General features: G+C 38.5%; 1 protein-coding gene across 1 annotated transcript in view; it reads left to right on the forward strand.

Annotated features, from left to right (window-relative positions):
- LOC122807732 (NUAK family SNF1-like kinase 1) overlaps window positions 1-16,248 on the forward strand; it is a 721,770-nt gene that overhangs the window by 568,803 nt on the left and 136,719 nt on the right. The window contains exon 6 of the mRNA XM_044078715.1: window positions 10,468-10,600. Coding sequence (XP_043934650.1) covers window positions 10,468-10,600 — 133 coding nt within the window. The remainder of the gene's footprint in view (window positions 1-10,467; window positions 10,601-16,248) is intronic.

The raw sequence follows: 16,248 nt of genomic DNA on the forward strand, positions 1-16,248 counted from the left end.
GGTCATAATCATTTAATTATTATCTCATATCAAATTGTGCAAATGCACCAGTGTGGTGCATGCTGAAAAGAGTCCATGGACCTCTGCATTTTCCCAATCAAGAAAATTAAATATAATAACCAGAAGGCCTGAAAACCATTAGACCCCATTTCTAATTTTATTTAATTTATAAATATATGGTTACTGTTACAGTTCATTCAGATTTTTACTTTAATGTAGGTGTATTTTATTCCAAAAATATGTTAGGTGCTAGGGTCACAAACCTGCCCTTTTCTTGTTGGTTTTAATACCTAAGTAATATGTTACCAAGACTTGTATTTACTTAATTAACATTGTAGGTTTTTTATAGTGATCCAGACAAGATCAAAATGAGTGTTAAAGACAAAAAAATAGTTCCCCAAATAACCTTGAATGTATTGCTAAAGTATAGCAACTTAATTAATTGACCTAAGGTATGTTTACGTGAGATTTTTCCTATTTTGTCCAGCAGGATTAGTGAAAAAAAATGTACTATATTTAATCACTGATGCTACTGGAGGATTATTTCTTTTATTTTACTGCTATTTTGGTTTATTTTTACAAATCGCACATCATAAAACATATGCATATCAAACAGTACTGAAAAGTAGAAGGCAACTGTAAACAGATGCTGACAATGCACCTTAAGTCTTACTTATAAAGGAAATTCACAATATGTGATGTCCTGCTAATGATGCCTAAGAATTAAATATATAGTTCTGAGTAATTTCCTTCCCCATGGCTACATTGCAGTCATACTGGATCCATGCTACTCCACTGGTACCTCATTACCTGAAAACAGAAGAACTAAACAAAATCAATCCACTCTCTTTTGAAGATGGAGATCTCATCCTCTTCTTCATAAACTTATCATAATCAGCTGTCAGACTGATGCATCTTGGGGAAAGGGGCAAACCTCAGCTGTATCAGTATCATTCTATGAATGTTACTTTCACTCAAATACAGTTAGTAAATTAAATTGGTCTTTATGCAGCTAAGGAGATACCAATCCAAGCGGTTCTTCATCTGTAAGTAAATCTAATCATTTAATGTTTGTCGTCTGTTTCTACTACGTTTATACACTGCATATGTGCCGCTTACACTTGTTTTAACCACACAGTACTGTGTACAGGGAAGTCTGCTGTGAAATTCACTCAGAATTAGACTTTACATAGCATATAATTACAGCTTTAACATTAAAGCTATAGAAATAATAATTGTGCATACACCTCAGAAGAATATGTTTGTAGCTACTGTTCTTAGACTAGATGTTATTATTTAAAAGATACAATAAATGTTTGCTTTCCATGCATTTCTTTAATTGTCATTTCTGCTCTCCATATAGCCAACATGACATCTGTTCATGGAAAATGTCTTCTATGTTGTTAGCATGACATCACTACATGGGATCATGTTTACATGAAGTCAGTGTTATGCTCTCGACTGTTAATTTAATATATTTTATGTTTCAAATTAAACAAAAATACAAACTGTGGAACAGCAAAAACATAAAAAACAAAAACCACAGATGCCCACAAGTTGTAGGTACAAAAATTTATTGAAAAAAAATGAGTGCTTTTGTCCACTTGTAATCTGTGGACTTCTTCAGCTTATTTCCCCAAGTTTTAAATATTCAAAACAATACTGTCATCTAGTGCATAAATGTTTATACTAATTTTAATAATGATTAATTTAAGCAATTTATTACATATTTTAACATTTTTTAAGTTATCACATGTAATGTAGCCATTTATCCAATTTACAAGTGGAGAAAATAACTAATTTTTTCAATAAATTTTTGTACCTACAGTTTGTGGGCATCTGTGTTTTTTGTTTTTTAAGTTTCAAATTATTGTACAGTTTTGTAGTTCTTTTACAGCATAGGTTCATAAGTAGGTACTAGGCTATTGACCCTATATAAGCCTAGCCAAAAAGGTACCCTGGCTTTCACCAATCAATAAAATTATTTACCTGTGCCCCTGTCGAGCAGAGCCGCAGCAGTGATCCCCGAGGTGAATTTCCTATTTCACATCCAGTCATCAAGATTTTTCTTGGAGTGCTAATGAGGAACTTTGTTTGATATAGATAGGTAGTTTGTTCCTGAGTATAGGAAGTCTCTGGGACAGGAATCTATCCCTCCAGCATGTTCTGTTTATTGTGGTGACATAGTTTAGGTCCCTAGAGCGTGTAGCTCAGATGGATTGGGATTTCTTTAAGTGGAGCATATCCAACAGCTCTGGGTTTGACATAGCTTTGTATGTTAGGCAGAGATCACCTCTGAGTAGGCGATATGTGATGGAGTAAAGCTGGAGTTTTTTGAGACGGTCTGCATAGGGCATCTGTTTGAGGCTGGTAATCCTCTTTGTGAGGTATTTCTGCGGCCTTTCCAGTTGTTGTAGATGTCTTGTGAGGTACATACCAAAAGGGGAATTATACTCTATAATGGGTCTAATGAGTGACGTGTAGAGGGGAACAATGATCTCTTTTTTCCTGGATGAGAAACTTTTTGTGATGAGGTGTGACACGTAGAAGGATTTCCTGACTACTGTGGTGATGTGATTATCAAAGGAGAGACTACTGTCCATCTGTGTTCCAAGGTCTCTTATCACACTTTCGGTGTTAAGTAGACTACCACCTATATGGTAGTTCATGAGTACAGAGCTTTTATGAAAAGGGATGACAATGCACTTTTTGGCATTGCACTTGAGGCCATGGCTTTGACACCAGGCATCTGTCTCAGTGAGGCCCTTTTGTAGGATGTCCACATTGTTAGGAGTTTTGATTATGGTTCCTAGTTTGCAGTCATCTGCGAACTTCATTAGCCAAAGACCTTCTGTGTCAGCCTGTACTTCAGAGAAGTAGATACCAAACAGGAGAAGACCCAGGACTGAACCCTGTGGTACTCCACTTGTCACTGGTCTGAAGTTGGATTTGGAGTCTGCTACTTTCACAGTGTGGGTTCTGTCAGTGAGTCAATTGACAACCCATCTTGTGACATAGGGATTTATACCTAGTTTAGTAAGTTTATCTATAATTCCAGAGTGGGGGATGGTGTTGAAAGCCTTGGTGAGATCTAGATAGGCTGTGTGAACCACCTTACCCTCATCTAGAGCTTTGGTGACTGCTTCAAAGAAGTGTATCAGGTTTAGGAGACATGATCTGCCTTTTACAAACCTGAACTGGGTGGGATCCAGAGTTTGGAGATTAACAATGTCTTTGTTTATAAGTTCCATGATGATATGTTCCATGGCCTTGTAGACCAGGCTCATCATGCTAATGGGGTTGTAGTTACCATGGTCCGTGGTGGATCCCCCTTTGTGGAATGGAATAATCATCGCTGTGCACCATTCAGTGGGCACAAAGCCTGAGGTGAGGCTATGACTGAACATGGTACTTATGTGGGGTGCCATTTCATTCTGTAGTTCATGTAGAAAGCAGCCTGGGATGTTGTCAGGTCCCATAGATGCTGTGTTCTTGGCTTTGGAGAGCATGGTTTTTGCCTGTGCAGCCGTGATTACAGGAAATTTGCATTCTTCCAGTATAGAGATGGGCCCTTTAGGGGGTTAAAGGGGGGTAAAGTTAGCACTGAACCTATCTGCCAGGATGTTGGCAATATCAGTTGGTTCTGTATATTTAGTGCCATTGTGCTGTAATTCAGAGCATATCGGAGTGTTGCCATTGATATTCTTGCCATAGCTATAGAATGCTTTGTGGTTGTCTTTAGAAACAGTGGCCATTTTGTTTTCGTAACTAGCTTTGGAGGATTTTATGAGGGATCTCAGCTTCTTGCTCAGGCTGACCAGGGAGTTCCTCCAATCATGGGATTTTCCTCTTTTTTGCAGCAGTTTCTTTCTTCTGTTGTAGAGTTTGTTTATGGCAGGGGACCACCAGATTGGCTTCCTTTTTTGGAGGATAACATCTTGGTTCTGTTAGGGATAGCACGATCCATGCACTCGTGTAAGTGCCTATAAAGTGCATTTGTGTAGGATTCAGCAGTCGTAACTCTATTGTCTGTGTCCATGGGTGTCGTGAAGTTTGCCACTTCTATCTTAAGAATCATGAAGTTGGCTTTGGAGAAATTTTTACGGTGGTTTCCCTAATGGTGGGTGGGGTTGGGATGTGGATGTCTAGGGTGATTAGCTTGTGGTCAGATTTGACCAATGAGAAACTGATCTCTGGTGTGGAACACCAGTCACCCATGTTGGTAATGACCAGGTCTAGAATATTGCTGCCCCTGGTGGCGGTGTGGATAAGTTGATCCAAGGCACTTTCTTTTTTGGAAAGAGTGGGGTATCATACAGCTGTCACATGCATCTATGAGAGATTAATGGGTCTATATCACGTAGCTGAAATTCTGTAAGTCCGAACACCATATGTTCGAACCTATATGTTCGAACTTACAGAATTTCAAATACATACAAAAAAAAATCAAACAACAGAAAAGAAAATAAAGGGATGTAAGCAGGGGGGCAAGCCCCCCTGCACCCTCCACACCCCCAGCTCTTTAAATATACCAACTCCGAGACCGCACTACAATGCGGTAAAGGGAATTTTTCCTTTAGTACATTGTAGCGTGGTCTCAGAGTTGGTATATTTAAAGAGCAAAGAGCAGGGGGTGTGGGGGGTGCAAGGGGGCTTGCCCCCTGCTTACAACTGTCAGGAAGTCGTTGCTGCTTTTTATTTATTTATTTTTTACTTCGAAGTATGACAACTTCGAACATATGGTCTCGACCATATAACGTTCAAAGTTGTCATACTTCGACTACATAATATAGACCTGAGATTAATATACCTCTTTGCCTTTGCTAGCATTTCTGATATGGGCAAACCAGCTTAACACTAATATAATTTGGTCAGTTTTCACTTATAACATGCAGTTATAGTTTATGTTAATATATTTGTTTGCACTAAAATTCAGGCCACTCTTTATGCACCATCTGTTTAGTTCTGTAGGGTAATCCTGAATTATGCATTTTTCACCAGTGCTGTGACTACCCATCCTGCTTTATAGTTAGCAACAGTAGTCAAGGTGAATGGAGTAAATGCCTCTGGTGCAAAGTGGTAGGGGGCATGTTCTGCCAGTTCTGGTGACTCTTTAATGCAGACCAGCTTTTAAAAGTTAGTATTGAATTTGGGGTCAATATGTCATGCTCCCTGTGTGGTCTGAACTATAGTAAATGTAGCAAGCAAACAGTTTAAATCATTGTTTTTAATTAAAATAAATCTAAGTACTATAGTGCTTGTCTACATAGAGTGTAAACTGCAGTAATTTTGCTACATTTTGAAAGTAAAAAATGTATTTTTTTAACTAAAACCTGAGATCTGCAGCTCTCTCTGCAGACATAAACTGTTGTAACTGCTTGCTACAATTTAAAAGAAAAAAAGTTTTTTTTTAGTGAACTAGAATTTGAGGAAGGAGGAAGGTAGGGGGCAAGGTGCAGAAATTTGCTCCTGCATTTCAGGAGCTATACATCCGCGGTGGTGGTGCTGCAGCAACATTGTCGCCTCACAGTAAGACGCTGTGCGGTTCGACTCTCAGCTAGAGTGTCTTCTGTGTGGAGACGTGCGTGAATGGGCATACCTTCGTTAAAGGTTGTGTGGCAGGGCTGGCAACTCGGCATGTAAAAATCAGCTGCCAGTCATTAGCGGACCAGTGTTCCACTGTGGCGACCCTTAACCACGAAAAGCCAAAAGACACAACAACATTTCAGGAGCTATACCCGATTGTACACTTTTATTTATTTATTGCTCTTTCATTGAAGAGCTGATACGGGAAGGTGTGGACTTTTATATGGGCACCTAACTGATATGCCAGTAGAAGGCGCAGACCCTTTTTTAATTTTCTTGAAAAGCTTGGGGGGGGGTGTGGAGTGTGGATTGTATACTGTACTGCAGGAAGAGGAGAGTTCTTTTTTTTTCTCTTCACTAGAGGAGCTGAGGGGGAGGGGTGCTACTCTGTGGGATGGCACAGGGAACTAGCTGAACCAGCTATGCCTCTGGTTAGCAGAATATTTATAAACACCTGTGGAGCTCTGCTTTTAATGCAGTCTATAAAGATACTGAACACAATCAATGTCGGTATATATTTCTGTGGCATATCACTTGCTATGACTGACTGTTTCCTGTTGTACAGCCAGTTATGTATTAATTTTATGATTATGTTGTCTATTTTCAGTTTTATTAGGCTTTTTATAATAACAGCACATGGATATGGGTTCATGTGTTTTGTTAGCTCCAGGTGCACAGGTGAAAAGATGAGCCATGATTTGTACTAGATGAAGCTTGTTGAGTAAATTGGTAGCATCCATAATGTCATACTGGCCTTAATGTAATAAACCTAGGCTTTCAATGTCACAATTTATTGGTGAGATTACAGTAAATGACATACTGTTATACGCATTACACATCTGTGTATGGTTTGCATGGTATATATCCACCTTTGTGGACCGGAACATAATGCTCTTTTTCCACGTCTGATAAACACTTTCAGTGGATTTAATGAATAATGGTTAGTTTTGATATTGCATAAAAATGCTCATTGAATTTATTCAACAGATATGTGCATCTTTAAACTTATCATTAATAATTAAAGGTACTACCATATATTCCTAATTTTCCAGCATGATGCATCTTTTTTTACAAAATGTGAGCTGAAGTGGTTTGAATATACCCATGAGATATTATTCATTCTGTAAAAAGTGTTAAAGTGTTTACTTTTTTATTGGCATGTTATAGTTCTGTGCATTGCTTCTAAATGTATTTAGTTAATTATAAAATAATTTATGGTTTTCTTCATTTTGGTAATAATGTGAACCTCAAGTCTTCCTTGGCTTTTTAATCAATGATTTTTTTGTTTTGAACGGACCTCTTTTTAACTGTATATGGTTACCACTTTTTGATAATCTCTTATAAGTTTATGTGTGTCCCTTTTCTGTTACATGATTATATTTTGTAAATGTGTACAGTGAGTCATAACATTTGGGTTATACCTATCTTATCTGTGTCTCAGTCTCACAAGAAATTTCATCAGCAGTATAATATTCCCTATGAAGGCCATAGATGGTGGTGTTCTGTTGTCCAATAGAATCTTAATAGATACACAAGTTACTGTTACAGAATCAGCCTTGTTAGGAGCCTTTTTCTATCCTTCGTATCTTTTTAGTCACATATGGAATTGAGACTGTAGCAAGCTGTTTTTCTAAGACAATGAAATAACACTGTCATTATTTTAGAACATGTAACTATTAAATAAACCCAGCTGTGTCCTGATGTGAGGAAATGGAATATTTTAGTGCCTTAGAAGAGGAATTTGTACATTTTCTTATTTTGATTAGTGTGTGTAAAAATTAAAGTTGGCTTCCTAATCTAAATCTAAATGTATATTTGATTTCAGTCAGTCTAGATTTTTGTCAAAAATGTGCTAGTTATTTTGCACAGAGGTGCTTTTTTATGAACAAGGAACAAGTTTTCATTAATTTTACCTAATGATAACAGGGATGGGTCTGAAGTTTGTGGGTGAATTTGGTTTTAGTATTTTCGGTAGGGTTTTATTATTGCCATTTGCATGTACCCATGTCATAGTTCAATCTGTGAAGTGAATAAATCATCATCATGACTGCCATCATCTTTATTGATTCCATTTTTCCCCAATTTCTACATGGAATCTGGGCATTGTGTCAACTGTCACCATGTCTCTTGTTTCAATGCCACTCTCCTACCTTCTTTGACAGTCATACCTTACTGTCACAGGTCGTCTCTCACACAATCCATCCATCTCTTTGCTGGATGCTCTTGTTTTGTCTTGCCTTCTTCCTGTCCCCTCTGCTTTCTCCAAGTCCAGGAATGCCCAATTGGACACTTTCCTCATCTCTAGCTTCTTCTCTACTGTCTGTCTCACTGCAAAATTGGGTCAGTGGTGCTACATCCTGACCTGAATCCAAACTGCTCACCTCCTTTCTAACTTTCTAGTACTCTGCATATTCACGCATTGATCACCCACTCCAGAACTTTCATGAAATGTGACAGAAGTTTGATACCTCTGTACTGCCCACAGTTGTAAAAGTCCCTGTTGTCCTTGTACATTGGCACTAGTGTGTTTATTTTCCAGTCATCTAGGATAAGCCTTTTTCCTTATACTGCTATGAGTACCCCCAAGAACCATTTCTTCCATATCCCACCCAAAATCATGATAATATCTGCTGTGACCTCATCTGAGCCTGCTGCTACCCCTGATTTCATTTTTCTTAGGGCTGTTCTTACTTCTTCTAGACTGTATCTCAGGCAGTGCAGCTTCTGTGGGGTTTACTTCATTCCAAAGCTGCTAAATGTACTCCTTCCGTCTCCCTTTCATTTCCTGTGGGCTGGTGAGCAGGTTGTTGCTGTCATCCCTTACAAAGGCTGTCTGATTACCTTCTTTATTTTTCTGTATTTGTCTTACAAGCTGATACAGTTTCTTTGTGCCATTTACCAAGTCACTTTCCAAAAGATGGTAGAGTGCCTCTGATGCCTTGTTCTTTGTTATTACAACTCTTCTCTTAGCCTGTTTGTTAGCCAACCTGATTTCCTTTTTAGCATGGTCTGTCTTTTCTATCTCCCACGTTTTCCTGCACTTCTTTCCTTTGATAACTTGCTGGACTTCTGCATTCCAACACCAGCTTTCTTATGTACCTTATTTCCATACCTGGCTCAGCCACTACCTGTTCTGTAGTAGTCCTCACCCATGCTGTTTTCAGGCTCTGCCATTCTTATTCTTCAACCCCACCTATTTCCTCTCCTTCCTGAGGTACTAGAGTCCTGAGTAATTCCTTGAACTCCTGTACTTTCTTTCTAGTCAACATCCAGCTCTTCAGCATAGTGTCTGTTGACCTTAGAGACTTCCCTGACCACTGCTTGCAACTGATTGTGCTGTAGGCCAACTGTTTCACTGGGAATGACTTTGCAATCACTGATTCTACCCCATTGTCCTTTCCTTACTAGGAGGCAGTCCACCTCAGTTGCATGTTGCATAGTGGTTAAAGTCTTCACCTCCCATTGACAAGTTAAAAGGTTCAATTGTCCTCCAGCCAATGCCTTTATGCAATTTGCATGTTTTTCCTGGGTCTCTGTGGAATTCTTCCCACCTCCAAAAAACATGCTGAGTGTTTCTACCTCAATCTCACCCAAGGACGTAGCTGTGGTTAGCATCACAGACTCTAGCTGGTGCCCTACAGGGGGAAGAGTTGTATAGACCAGCTACTTTGAGCAACATCTGCAGTGTGCAGTATCCCCAAGATAGATGAACACAGATCACAGACTACATACCATGCCAGGGCTACCCACTCAATGGTATTGGTTCTAGGTGATTCCGTCATGTTGTAAAGTTAATAAAAGTGTTTTAGAAAAATAACAATAATACTTGTACACTATTTTAAAAAGTTTATTTTACAGGAGTAATATTTAAAAATCAAATAATCATTTCATAGATGTTTTTCTTTTTAGTGCCAATTAAAAATGATGGACATTCAGTTTTTCTTTTTTCTTTTTTTTTTTTTGATAGGTACACTGATCCCTGTTTCACTCTAGCAACCACAGTTGTTAGTGTGGCATATTGGTTTTATCTCCGAATTACAGTGAAGTCCAGTGTTCTTCACTGGGTGGTAAACATGTCTATTGTTTAAATAAAACTGTCCTGTCAAAGTGTGCCTTCTTTAGGCACTAGAATTAAACAATCATAACTATGCAAAAGGCTTGATTTCTGTAATATAGTCTGTACGGTTCTCGGATAACATGCTATAATCATATAGCTAGGCCTATGTATTTAGTAAGTTAACAAGATCAGTGGGCTAATCTTTATACACATTTCAGCCATGACCTGAGCCATAACGGAAATGGACACTTTAGAATATCTAATTGAAATACCATGAAGAAAGACATATAGACATAAAAAGAACATGCAGACTCCGCTTAGTATGTAGAGGACAGGACTGAACCCTAGATCTGGAGCTATGAGGCATAAGGTTAATTATTGTACTTCCATGCCACACATCACATAACGGTGTAGTATAACTAAATTTCTAATATAACTCAGTGCTATTGGTTTGACTGCTGTATGTGAATTGCCAGAGTCCATAGGTTTTATAAATATATATATATATATATATATATATATATATATATATATATATATATATATATATATTTATATATTTATATACACTTTATAAACCCAGAATTACGTCTACTTCAAAACCATGCAATTTTTGTACGGCATAGAAATATTTAATTTATTATGTAATCTGTTACTACTGAAATCTAGGAATTTATTTCCTGTTTAACACATTGCACTACTGTACTTTATTTAAAGAGCACATCTAGTTCCCTGCTAAGATTTTTTTTCTTAGACTTCTAAAAGTGATATAAGTTTTCTAATGATAGTCTGCATTGTCTGCCTTTTGTGTATTTTTGCTTTAGGTTGACTGTTGGGCCCTGGGAGTTCTGCTCTATGCCTTGGTTTATGGAAGCATGCCATTTGACAGCTACGACTACAGGACTCTGACAGATCAGATAAGTAGTGGCAGATACAGACAGCCTCCAAACCCTTCAGGTACATTATTACATGTATTAGATATATGTTTACATTTGCCCCCAACTTGCTTTGCCTTTGCAATACATGTTTTTGCTAATGCATTAAACCTGTTTTTCCCCTGAAGTTTACCCTTGTATTTCTTTATTTATTTTTTTTATTTGTCTTCTTGGTATATCTTCTTCTGTTTAACTAATGCAGTGGTTTATACAACAAAATATTACATTTTATACCAATAAGTTGGCATTGTTTTGCTGGTTGCAGATGACATTTAACTATCCTCATTGCATGTTAGGACAGGAAGTAGTTTTTAGCTTACTATTGCATCTTAGTCACATGACAAGTGCTGCTAACTAGCTTGCCCTCAACTATGGCTGCAGTGGCCATGTGGGTCACAGTCTGATGGTCATTTTGTAAATATTATGGACATAGTTCAGACTAAAACAGCTATAGGATGGACAACTCAGAAAGGGCACTCTTCTGTAGTTTATACATTGCATGTGACTGTCCATCTCTCAGTTTTGCAAATGAGATAGTAATGGCCAGAGTGCAGGAAGTAAAATGAAATATATCACTCAAGGAGGGAGAGGACCAGTATGTCACATGTGTGATATGATGGAAGACTACGGCTTTTATGCAGGGCAATTCAAATTCTGGGTTTCATCTTAGCTTTTGTGTTGCTAACATCTTAAAATCACTTTGTTTAATTTCTTGTATGCTGCAAAAGTTTGGAAGGGCAGGTATATTTTGCAGAGGATACCACTGCTATGGAACAAACTTTCCAGCCACATAAAACAAAATTCATCCCTGACCATTTTCAAGTACAACTTAGATCTATAGATGGAAAACTGAAAATGTACCCCATAACTGCCCCCAGTACTACTAATGGACAGGTATGGCTTCTAAATGTTTAATCCCATGCATTGGTCCCCTCAAATTATCTGTGCTATGATCCCAGTTATTCTCATTAGGGGTAATATATAATTATCGACCATGGGATGGGGAAGGCCAGTCTATAACTAAATAGGGTAGGTTATTTTGAGCACAAAAAGGGAAACTGGCTAGGTTTAAAATATCCTCTAAGAAAAGGAAACCAGTCTGGTGAACCCCTGCCATAAACAAGCTATACAATAGAAGGAGGAAACCAGTACAGAAAAGAGTTAAATCCCAAGAAGGGAAGACATCCCTGATCAGTATCAGCAAGAAACTATGATCCCTCATAAAATCATCCAAGGCGAGCTTTGAAAGAAAAATTGCCAAGGACTCTAAGCATTCTTTAGCTATGTCAAGAATCTAAGTAGCAATGCTCAGATCTGCTCGAAGTGAGTGCAGAATGGCACAAAATACACTGAACCAACTGATATCGCCAACATCCTGGCAGACAGGTTCAGTGCAAACTTCACCCCCCTCTCACCCCAAAAGGGCCCATAACCATACCAGAAGAATGTAGAGCCCCTGAAATCGCAGACACTCAGGTTAAAACAGCCCTCTCCAAAGCCAAAAACACAGCATCAATGGAACCGGATAATGTCCCAGGCTGCGTCCTACATGAGCTCAAAGATGAACTAACCCCTCACCTAAACACACTGTTCAAACTCAGCCTCTCCACAGGCTACATACCCATAGAGTGGTGCACAGCAACGGTTATTCTGCTCCACAAAGGTGGAGCCACAACAGACCCCAGGAACTATCACCCCATATGCCTGACTAGCTTGGTCTGCAAGGCTATGGAGCACATCATCATGTAACTCATTAACAGAGACATTGGGAACCTCCAAACACTGGACCCTACCCAGTTCAGCTTTGTTAAGGGCTGATCATGCCTCCTAAACCTGGTGGACTTCTTTGGGACAGTTACCAAGGCTATAGACGCGGGGAAGTTTGTACACACAGCCTACCTAGACCTCGCAAAGGCCTTCAACACCATTCCCCATTCTGGTATTATAGACAAGCTCACCAGCCTGAACATAAACCCCTACGTCAAAAGAAGGGCTGCCAACTGGCTCACAGACAGAACCCACATGGTGAGAGTTGCGGGAGCTAGGTCCAACTCTAAACACGTTACAAGTGGCATTCCCCAGGGCTCAGTCCTAGGACGCCTTCTGTTCGGAATATACTTCTCAGAGGTGCAGACAAGCACAGGAAGACTATGGCTGACCAAGTTCACAGACGACTGTAAACTAGGGGCTATAATTGACTCTTCAGCTGACACAAACATCCTCCAAAAAGGTCTCACTAAGACGGATACCTGGTGTCAAAATCATGGCCTCAAGCTAAATGCCAAAAAGTGCATAGTCACCCCCTTGGAAAAAACAAAGTACCCACAAACAACCACATAGGTGGTAGTCCCCTAAATACAGAAAATGTAATAAGGGATCTGGGGACCCAAGTAGATAGTAATCTCTCCTTTGATAATCACATTGCCAAAGTGGTTATAAAGTCCTTCTATGTGGCCACCTAATCACAAAAGGGTCTGTATCCAGATCAAAAGAGGTCATTGTGCCCCCCTACTCATCACTCATCAGACCCATCATAGAGTACACTGCCCCATTTGGGATGTACCTTACAAGACACCTACAACAGCTGGAAAGACCACAGAAGTACCTCATCAAGAGGATCACTGGCCTCAAACAGATGCCCTATGCAGCTCGACTGAAGAAACGCCAGCTGTACTCGGTTGCATACTGCCTACTCAGAGGTGATCTCTGTCTGATATACAAGGCCATGTCCAACCCAAAATTGATGGACATGCTCCACCTAAAGAAAACCTTATCCCCTCGAGCCACACGCTCTAGAGATCTAAACCTCACCACAACAATAAATAGGACGTGCTGGAGGGATGGATTCCTGTCCCAGAGACTTCCCATGCTTTGGAACAAGATTCCAATCTACATTAGGCAGAGCTCCTCACTAACACTCTTCAAGAGAAACCTTGACGAATGGATGGGAAACAGAAAGTTTACCCCGGGGATCACTTCAGTGGCTCTGCTGGACAGAGGCATAAGGAACTAATCTAAGGGGGCGGCGAAAACCAACACATTCTGGCTAGCCTTATAAATGCCTTCAGGCAGATAGCCTAGTACCTACCTATGAACCTATAGGCAAAGAGAAATAAATAGGGTGTTCTAAATGAAAGACCAGCACTGGTAGAGTTTTTAGTAGAATCTAGAACAGAAAATGCCATTAAAAAAGAATAATTAGTAGAACATATAAAATATTGTAAGATAACTATAAGTATCAGTCAGAGGAGAAAGAAAACAAAAGTCTGGAAGGAGAAACAAGTAAGGCACTGGAATACACAGAAATAGCGTAGAAAAACACCTTTTATTACCGCTTTCGTCCGAAGACTTCATCAGAATACAGAACACTAGTAAATAAGCACATTATATACCCTTCAACATAAGTAATAAAACAATTAAACAATTAACCTATCACATTAGATTTAAAAAAGTTAAAACTTTTTTAAATCTAATGTGATAGGTTAATTGTTTGTTTTATTACTTATGTTGAAGGGTATATAATGTGCTTATTTACTAGTGTTCTGTATTCTGATGAAGTCTTCGGACGAAAGCGGTAATAAAAGGTGTTTTTCGACGCTATTTCTGTGTATTCCAGTGCCTTACTTGTTTCTCCTTCCAGACTTTTGTTTTTTGTCTTGATTTTTGGCTTTCGTGGTTTTTATTTGGTTTGGCTGCCAATATGGAAGGGGAAATTGATGACGAACTATTGGACTTAACTACTTATACCATTCCGAGTAGTGATGCCGGTAAAGATGTGAACAACTTGCTTATTTCAACATTGGTAGACATTCAAAAATCGTTGAAATTTTTAGTTGCGAATGCTACTGTACGATCTTCTCCAGCGGCGAATGCTTCAAGTCCGTGTAGTTCCTTTAAGGAGCTTGACACGGTAATTGAGGTGGGACCCAGTAATGACGTCATCGATCCAGCGACGAGGACTGTTACCGGTATTCCTGTATCCAGTACCATTAACAGATCCGGAGTAAAATCCTTGTTAAGACCATTTCACAATCCTTTTGTGAATTTTTCGTGTGGACAACATCGTAACGATGGAGAAATTAGCAGAAAACGTGACGTTTTAACCAAGCTAGTAAAAAGATACCGTTCCCTAACTGTGGAAAACTGTTATTTTGAACAGTGTATCGAGTTGAAAATAATGCCGAAGTTTTAACTTTTTTAAATCTAATGTGATAGGTTAATTGTTTAATTGTTTTATTACTTATGTTGAAGGGTATATAATGTGCTTATTTACTAGTGTTCTGTATTCTGATGAAGTCTTCGGACGAAAGCGGTAATAAAAGGTGTTTTTCTACGCTATTTCTGTGTATTCCAGTGCCTTACTTGTTTCTCCTTCCAGACTTTTGTTTTTTGTCTTGATTTTTGGCTTTCGTGGTTTTAATCAGTCAGAGGAGGTTAGAAAAGATTGGGAAGAGATAAGCAATTCACAAAAAGACAATGGGATATATGTATGTCTCCCAAAATACAACAAGATCTAGAAGATTTAGGATTTTGGCTTGGAAATGTTTACATACATATTTTTATATCCCAAGTAGACTCCAGAGAATTTTTCCTCAGGTAGACAGCAAATGTTGCAGGTTTGACATGGAAGGAAGAAGTAATTGGGAACATATTTCTGGGACTGGGGTAAGTTGTTGGACTTTATAGATTCCCTGCAGGATACACTGTTGGAGATGCTGGGTGGGCAGATTGGTCTGATGAGGGAGATTATTTTTCTGAACTATAATACAGAATTGGAATTGCATAGACATGGTAAGGACTTGCTATGTCTAATTATGGTGGTTGCCAAAAAAGCAATTACTAGAAAATGGAAATAAAAATCTAAAAAAAACTATACTAGAAGTAGTGAATACAGCAACAGAGATAAAACAGCTGGAACTGATATCTTTAGAAAAGGGTAGGAGCAAACTACATAGGAAACATGTGAATTTTGGGAACAATACATACAGAGGAGGAATGAGGTTTAAAAGAAGGCAGGACTTAAATGAGCCATGTAATGTTTGACTGAAAATGATTGGGTAGATAAGTGATGTTTAATGTTTGCAACAGGGAGTGTGTCAGTATGGTTTGTGATGTAAAATGCTTGCAGCTAGGATTGTGTCGGTGTGGTTTGTTTTCATTTATATAGATGTATGATTGCCTATATCATAAGTGATGGTTTAATAAAGATGTTTCTTGTTAAAAAAGGCAGAAATTGAATCATTTTTGTAATGTTGCTTAGGTTATTGGGTTTTGGTGTGGCTTGCCTTCTGAAAACTTACTTTAGTTTATCAGTTTATAATTTCTGTGTTCACCACTTGTTATTATTGTATTTGTGTATTCTCTATTATGACACAGAATCTTTTGAAATAAGTAAGAACGATTTAAAAATGCCAGTAGAGAGGTACTGTTGCAGTCCTTTATGTTGCATTGAAAAGAACATTAATCACTACAACCCTACAGTATCCAGCACTTTCAGCATTTCTGGTTAAATCTCATCCACTACCACAGTCTTGTCACCTCAGAACTGCTAATTAGTGTGGTGACAGCATAGCAATATATGTGAAATATAATGTTTGTAAACATGAACTTGTTAATACAGTTTCATTACTTATATAAATGTAAATTTGCCTAAGAGATAATTTAATAAAG

Source organism: Protopterus annectens, chromosome 7.part1, assembly GCF_019279795.1.
Source record: "Protopterus annectens isolate FY-2018-M chromosome 7.part1, PAN1.0, whole genome shotgun sequence".
Taxonomy (NCBI): Eukaryota; Metazoa; Chordata; order Ceratodontiformes; family Protopteridae; genus Protopterus; species Protopterus annectens.